The 7,255-nt window shown below is 36.0% G+C and overlaps 1 protein-coding gene across 1 annotated transcript in view; it reads left to right on the top strand.

Moving 5' to 3' along the window:
* The first annotated feature begins 5,760 nt into the window (after positions 1 to 5,760).
* Positions 5,761 to 7,255, top strand: part of LOC149960234 (uncharacterized) — a 65,352-nt gene continuing 63,857 nt past the window's right edge. The window contains exon 1 of the mRNA XM_090166606.1: positions 5,761 to 5,921. Coding sequence (XP_090022732.1) covers positions 5,889 to 5,921 — 33 coding nt within the window. The 5' untranslated portion in view covers positions 5,761 to 5,888. The remainder of the gene's footprint in view (positions 5,922 to 7,255) is intronic.

Raw genomic sequence — 7,255 nt, 5'->3', positions numbered from 1 at the left:
CTAGGGGCGGGAAATACGATGTCACAGTGTACCTTAGAAGTTATAACGTCTTACAATGATACTTTAAACCTGGGCACTTTTTGCCTCATTGCTTAAAACCTAAGTCTGTAATATTCATTAAAAAGTATGATTCTTTGGGAAATATTTTAGTAAGAGCTATGCACGGAGCGACGGAGTAACGAAAATGGGCCCGTGCATTGGTAGCTAGTTAAATGATAAGTAACATAATATCGCAGGTATGAATGTTTTACTACATCCTTTCAGTGACGTCAAAAATTTCGAAATAGCGCCACTAGGTAGCGGCGGCGTAAACTAATCTAACTCAACTTCCGGGACCGTGATATTAAGGCGTATTTATAATAAGTTCGTTTTCGCCACGGAAACTTTAACAAAATAACAATGGAAGAAATTCAAAAATTAAGCTTATTTACGTGTTTCTCGTCCTAAGTTTTAAACGTAAGCTAATTTAAATTTTTATCGTCCTCTATTTAAACTTAAGCTTATTTAATTGTTTATTATCCTGAGTTTTAAACGCAAGCTTATTTAAATATTTATCGTTTAAAAAAAAGGGAAAATAGGTCTGCAAAGAGCATTTTCGATTGTAAACACACTATTAGAGATGAGTATGGCCGGCAATTTTAAAGCCCGACCCGATCCGCCAAAAACTTTGATATCGAAAACTCGGCCCGGCTCGGGTCGGGTCAGCCCACCTTTAGCGGGCCCAAGACTCATCTCAAACTACTATTTAAAGCGAAAAGCATTGAAAAGGTCGTAATTGCAATATAACGTAGTCATGCTTTATGACAAATTTTTTCCAAATTTTATACGGGGTTGAAAACGGGACAAGAACCGGGCGGGTGTGGAAAGGGCTTAAGAAAAGCGAAAGTTTCGTCCACAGGTGATAGACAGACTTCGCGTCTCCTGGCGCATTACAAATAAGAAAGGGGAACTCGGCATTGGGATGGTCTATTATTGTTAATATCCCGATATTTGTGGAATTTTTATTATATGCACTGACGCCCCAATATTTCGAAATATAGAAAAGGAAGTTTTTAAGCTTATAATATTTATATTAATTTAGGTTATGTGAATTTCGAGGGGCTAACCACTCCCCGTAATCGGTGTACAAGCCTGTACCTTTGACTGCACTAAAATGATTACGTAAATGAGTACATATTTAGCACTACCAAAGGCTGTACTCATTGGTAATCGGTGTACAGATTTTCAGAGAGTGGTTAGCCCCTCGGTGAATTTTATTTTAACTTCGCAATGAAATTAAATTCTTTTAAGTGACAGGAAGCTCTGAAGAGTGGAACATTTGATTATTTTGCAAGGAAATATTAGAAACTAGCTGAGAAGCCCGTCCGAAGGTGCTTGGATTTTTGAGGAATTAATAAGATATTATGTCAGTAATATAACTTAAGTTTTTGGTGTGTTAGGGGTAGATTCTACGCTCATTAATATTGGTGAAATGGCTTCCCACAAAGCAATCGGGAAATCGCGGATTAATGCATTGTTTAATTTCCATTCAAATAGTAATTTCATTATTTATCACGTCGAAACGATGGTAATAGTATTGAATTTAATTAGGCTTAAGTTAAACTGATGTGTCAACATTTGGCTACCGCGAAATATTGCTACTGTTGTTTAAATAAGCTTAGGTGTATATAAAAAAAGCTAAACCGCATCAAGTTGCCTTAATACTCGACTACGTATTTATTTTTCTTTATATACTAGCTTTAATACCCGGCTTCGCCCGGGGTCTTTTTGATTTGTACGTAATAAAAGTACCGCACCATAACAAAACCGTCTTCAGAAAACTTCGTATTTTTATTTCCTTCTGACGATACTTCCTAATAACTTTTGGAAGAGCTAACTTTGAATTTGTTCTTTAATTAGCCGACTGAAAAGCTAACTAACATTTAAACCTACGACTACATTTAAAGAGACTTATTTTGTACTCCTTAACCAAACTTTATTTTATTTCTCCATTTGGGAGCGACCTAAATTTTTGAGCCCTTTCACTTGGCCTTTTCGAGTTTTAATTTCCACAAATGTTGAGTCCGTTGAAGAGCCCCCAAATTCGACCCCTTCTACCTGTCCGTCAATGTAGAGCCTACGGGCGACGATAAGCCCTTCCCGTCAAAACCTCCAGCAAAGAGGCGGAAGTCCAAAGTCGAGTAAAATAAAACTGAATTAGATACAATAAAATTGAATTAGATCAATAACCATGTCAGGTATTTGGAATTAGGTGCGTTTAGTTGCAAATCAGGCCCTGAACATTGAGTTAAAATTTCAAAGCTCTAGAGCTAACCGTTCTCGAGTTTTTATGAACATAACATTTACAAATAACTAAATAAATAAATTTATATACAAAAAATCTGATGTTTGTATATATCTATATCAGGAATTCATACCTCGATATCTATATCAGGAATTCATACCTCGAGGTATGAATTCCTGTCTATATATATTGGTTTGTTACCTTCTATGCACGCCCAAGATAATGTCCGATTCGCACATAATTTGGCCTGTGGCATTGTGGCCCGGCCCTGCCGTCAGGTTTTAGGGGTGTCTTGAGATTGCTTACCTTTGTAGTTTTTGAACACGGGACCAATAACCGGTGACCAAAGAATATAAAGCTTTATATTCTCTGCGGTGACCGCAAGACCGAAACCCGTGACCGCACGCTGTCAAGAGACGCGGGAGTTTATCTCTCTGGCTCTAATTGCCTCACTTAGCATGGCACGACCTTCGACCCTTTTCGCTTGCGTTCGTTCTCTTTTCTCAGCCCCCCCCCCCACCCCTCCCCATCTGTGTCACGCAGACACCTTTGCCCGGGCCGTATTCATTCCATGCATACCCATAATTCCAACCGATATGCCATTTGATTTTAAACGCCTGCAATTTCCAATCAATCTTAGCTTCGCAAGGACAGTCACTTAAAACTGCGGGAATTAATTTAGAAAACCCATGCTTTATGTGGCGTGCTCAAGAGTTGGAGCTGCAAATAACGTGTACATACTTACTCCAAACGGAGAAACTAAAAATATTGTGTACAAAAACGCTTTATCATAATTACATCTTAAACTAATCAAAGAAATCAAATATATGTTAATATTACAAGATATGATATTTTGCACTATTAAACGTTTTCAATTTAAAAAAATGCCTATTTACTATTTAAAAATAATTTAATTTGCATATTTAAAGTAAAGTGCATTTTGTTTCCGTTTTCTAAACCCCAATTTACTCAACTAGCTGAAAGCACGGCCGGAGGCCGGGCTTCTCAGCTAGTAAATAAATAAATAAAAGGACAAACTTTAAGACTTATAGTTATAGATTGATTATATCACCGGCGTTGTGGGTTGCTCTGTATACTAAACAAACTTAACACATCAGGAGGATTGTGTGTATTCATGTTTACGGCGCCAAATGATCATTAAATTATACATACTATATTTTGAAAGCTTATATTTCAATCTACAATATGGAAAATTTAAAAAAGTGAGTATTAAGCCTGATTCCCACTTAGCGCGAAATTTAGTTTTCGTGATACGAATTGACGGTCGCGAATAAAATTTACTAAAGTGCAAAGCTACGGCAAAAATTTAATTCGTCGCGAAAATATCGAAAAGTCGTTAGTTTTCTTCGTAGACAACATTTAAAAACTACAAAGAATTTGGAGCTAAAAATTTAGTTTTCTCACTAAAATTATATATGTTAATAACCTGTAAATTTTCATCAAAATTGGTTATGGTGCCGAGGGGGACTTTTTCCAAAAACGGACGATTTGACGTGGAATTACCCAATTCCAAAATTCGATGGTTTAGTAAAATAGTATAAACATGAAATTATCATTGTTTGTTTATACATAAATGTTTCCGGTGAAATCGGAACAATGAAACCATAAAGATCAAGTGAAAGTGTGAAACAACCATAGCGTTACTGGAACAAGGGGAGGGCTAACGGTACAAATAAATCACACTTTTACATACCACCATATATAACATAATAAAAATTTGTATGATTATTATAAAAAGCATACTAAACTGATTTCCAGAGTTTTGCCCTAATTCAGGTTTCTTTCAACACCGAGACCCATAGTGCCTAAAATATGTTCAGGCCGAAATATATATTACAACTACTACCCAATGTTCTGTCAGGAAATTCGTATTAACATTTTAGAAAGTGTCATACTGGTTATGTTACTTATGATACCTCTGTAGCTAATCACTATACAACGATGAATATTAAAAATATAAATATAACAATAATGTATCTACATCTGCCTAGATATTTTTAATGTTAGAGTATACAAATCGTTGTGAAAATAATACGTAAAATAATTAGTCGAGTAGAAACTGATTAAAAAAAGAATAGACAAATCGATGAGAAAAATAAAATATTTTCAAAGTAGGCTCGCCACCCGGTGAGCGATTTTTGAAGAAAAAACCAGCCCATTGCTCAACGTGATCAAATCCGTGGTCTACGAGCTTTCAAAATTGAAAAAGCTGCCACGCCGCTAGAGGCAGTATCGCGTAAAAGTGAGCAGGCTAGCCCGTCGATCGGCTGATCTTGCTCACCGCGTCGTGAGAGCTTTCATCTGAACAAACCGCGACGCCGCTAGAGGGAGTATCACTTAAAAGTGAAAAGACTAGCCCGTCGATCGGCGGATCTCTCTCACCGCGTCGTGAACATTCAGCCGCTGAAAAGAAAATTCCGCGCTCGCCTTGAGCTTGCTCAGTTGAAGAGAGATAACATATTATCGCCTGCGTTGAGATCAGGTTCACTTGAATGCTCGCGGAAAAAATTTCTGAGCGTTCACTTTGGAAAGCTGCTCAACATTTTTGCCCACCTCTGGCTAAAAGTTAATTTCGCCCCTCCCAATTGACTTTGCATAATCTTAAAATTTTGTATTTCTTTCAACTTAGAGAGAATGACTAATTAGGTTATTGTGGTCTAAATGACCCTTGATACGAGAGGGAGGGGGGAGGAAGAACGTCACCGGCTTGCGCTTCAATCGCGTCATAAGACGTCAGTCTTAGGAAAACAATGAGATAACGGGATGATTTGATTTTCCAAGGAGAAGGAACTTACTCTTCGATATTCGAGGCGACGCTATAAGTCGTCTTTAAATAATCATTGTGCCTTAGTATAAATAAATACGTTCTTGGTATAGACAAATGTTTTAGAAATCCTGTATTTCCCTTCGATCCTTTGAATACTGTTTAGAATGAAAATGTGGTCTAGGTTATCATAGCATAATGTAATGTAGTCTAGGTTATCATAACATAATACAATATGGTTTAGGTTATCGTAACATAATTCAATGTGGTCTAGGTTATCGTAACATAATGCCATGTGGTCTAGGTTATCGTAACATAATACAATGTTATCTAGGTTATCGTAGCATAATACAATGTGGTCTAGGTTATCGTAACATAATACAATGTGAGCTAGGTTATCGTAACATAATGCCATGTGGTCTAGGTTATCGTAACATAATACAATGTGATCTAGGTTATCGTGACATAATACAATGTGATCTAGGTTATCGTAACATAATACAATGTGGTCTAGGTTATCATAATATAATGCAATGTGGTCTAGGTTATCATTCTATTTGCATAACATCAAACTGGTACTAGTGGAGGTCACGGATCTATGAAACTATAGCAACTCCTATTCTTAGTGAAATTTTACATTTAATAACTGAAGTTTCTAATTTCACCGCAGATTTCAATTATTTCATTGAGTACGTTAAGACATTGGTGTGGCTCAAATTGTCTTATTCTAAGAAAGATAAATCGCAGCTGGGTCGACATAATCCTTATGGAAAAACTGGCCGAGAACTGGGATTCGTACCCAGACCGTACGACATCTACATGGAAGAAGCACACGACCTGACGGCTAACAATGTAAGTTACTGCAGACAGAAGTATATAACATATCATTAATTAATAACATATATCATGCGAGAGAAGTATTTATTTACCTATCTTGGTGATGTTATTAGCTTGAAACAACTATAGTCGCGATCAAAGGTTTCTGGCCGTTTACTCTTGGCAACTATTTCGATTATATTTCAGGTAGAAAACCGAGTGCGGGCTTTTTCGAAAGAATACCTTCACTAAAATAATATGCAGGGGAAAATAATGCGCTGGCACCATTTGAATCCGACCAAAGCCGGAAACAGAAAAACCCCTCCAAAATCAAGGCACGAAGAAATTAATAAATTATTTCGTGCCTAAACTTGTTCAACGCGTGATCACACCAAGGAACCAAATCGGATTCGATCTTTCAACGTTATTGAAGAAATAGTGACTATGAACAAGTTGGCAAGCCAAAATATACCTCTAATCGGAAGAATTGTCCCTAGCGGTATTAATTGCTCGAGATGACCCTTAAAGATAGATCTCCGCAATTCAGAGTTATTTACTAAAAACGTAATCCAGGTTCAATCCCGCCCGGTATAAAATTTTTATTATAATTAAAATAATTGAGACGAAACAACGAAGTATAATTTATTCAGAATATTATAAACTAAGTAGTTACAACAGTGAGTTAGACGTACTAAAACAATGCACAATTGAGTTTAACAGTTAAATATAATACGAAGCCAATTTTAATGAAAGAAATATCTACAGAGGGTATTTGTATTTTTCTCGCTTACGAAATACTTGCCGCATCTTTAACGCTCATTTTATTTCAAATTAAACATCTTAATCAGTCGAGAAAACGTTTAAAATAAATTACGAAGTAATGACGACCCAGTTAAAAACCAGACCAACATAAGTGTAAGCGCACGATGTATACAACTCGATAAAAATATACGACTGAAAAAACGAAATAAAATACAAATAAAACGAAAGATATTTAAATTTAAAAAAACTGATCCTAATAAAACGTGAAAATACCCTCCACGTCACGCACATTCGAAATACGCAGAAGTAATGTTATACTATATCCATTTTAAAATATTAGAGTTTCAAAAAATAAAAATAACGAATAGAAAAATACACAATAACAACCCAATCAATCAGACTTCAGAAACAAAACTCATAGAAAAATATTATAACGCAGTCAAGCAATAAATTAGTTCAAATATTTAGAAATCAAGCAATAGAAAATATAATATCAAGAAGCGCAACACCTTACCATTCACAAATACGATTTTTCACGTTATTATAATGAAACCGGATAAGCTTTTGGGCATGACTTACGCTCTTAAAGGTTCCTCTAAGACTGGACG

The sequence above is a fragment of the Leiobunum rupestre genome, chromosome 2 (assembly GCF_980474605.1).
Source record: "Leiobunum rupestre chromosome 2, qqLeiRupe1.1.hap1, whole genome shotgun sequence".
NCBI classification, from domain to species: domain Eukaryota; kingdom Metazoa; phylum Arthropoda; class Arachnida; order Opiliones; family Sclerosomatidae; genus Leiobunum; species Leiobunum rupestre.
Note: the sequence above shows the minus strand (reverse complement) of the source record. Positions and strands in the feature narration are given on the sequence as shown.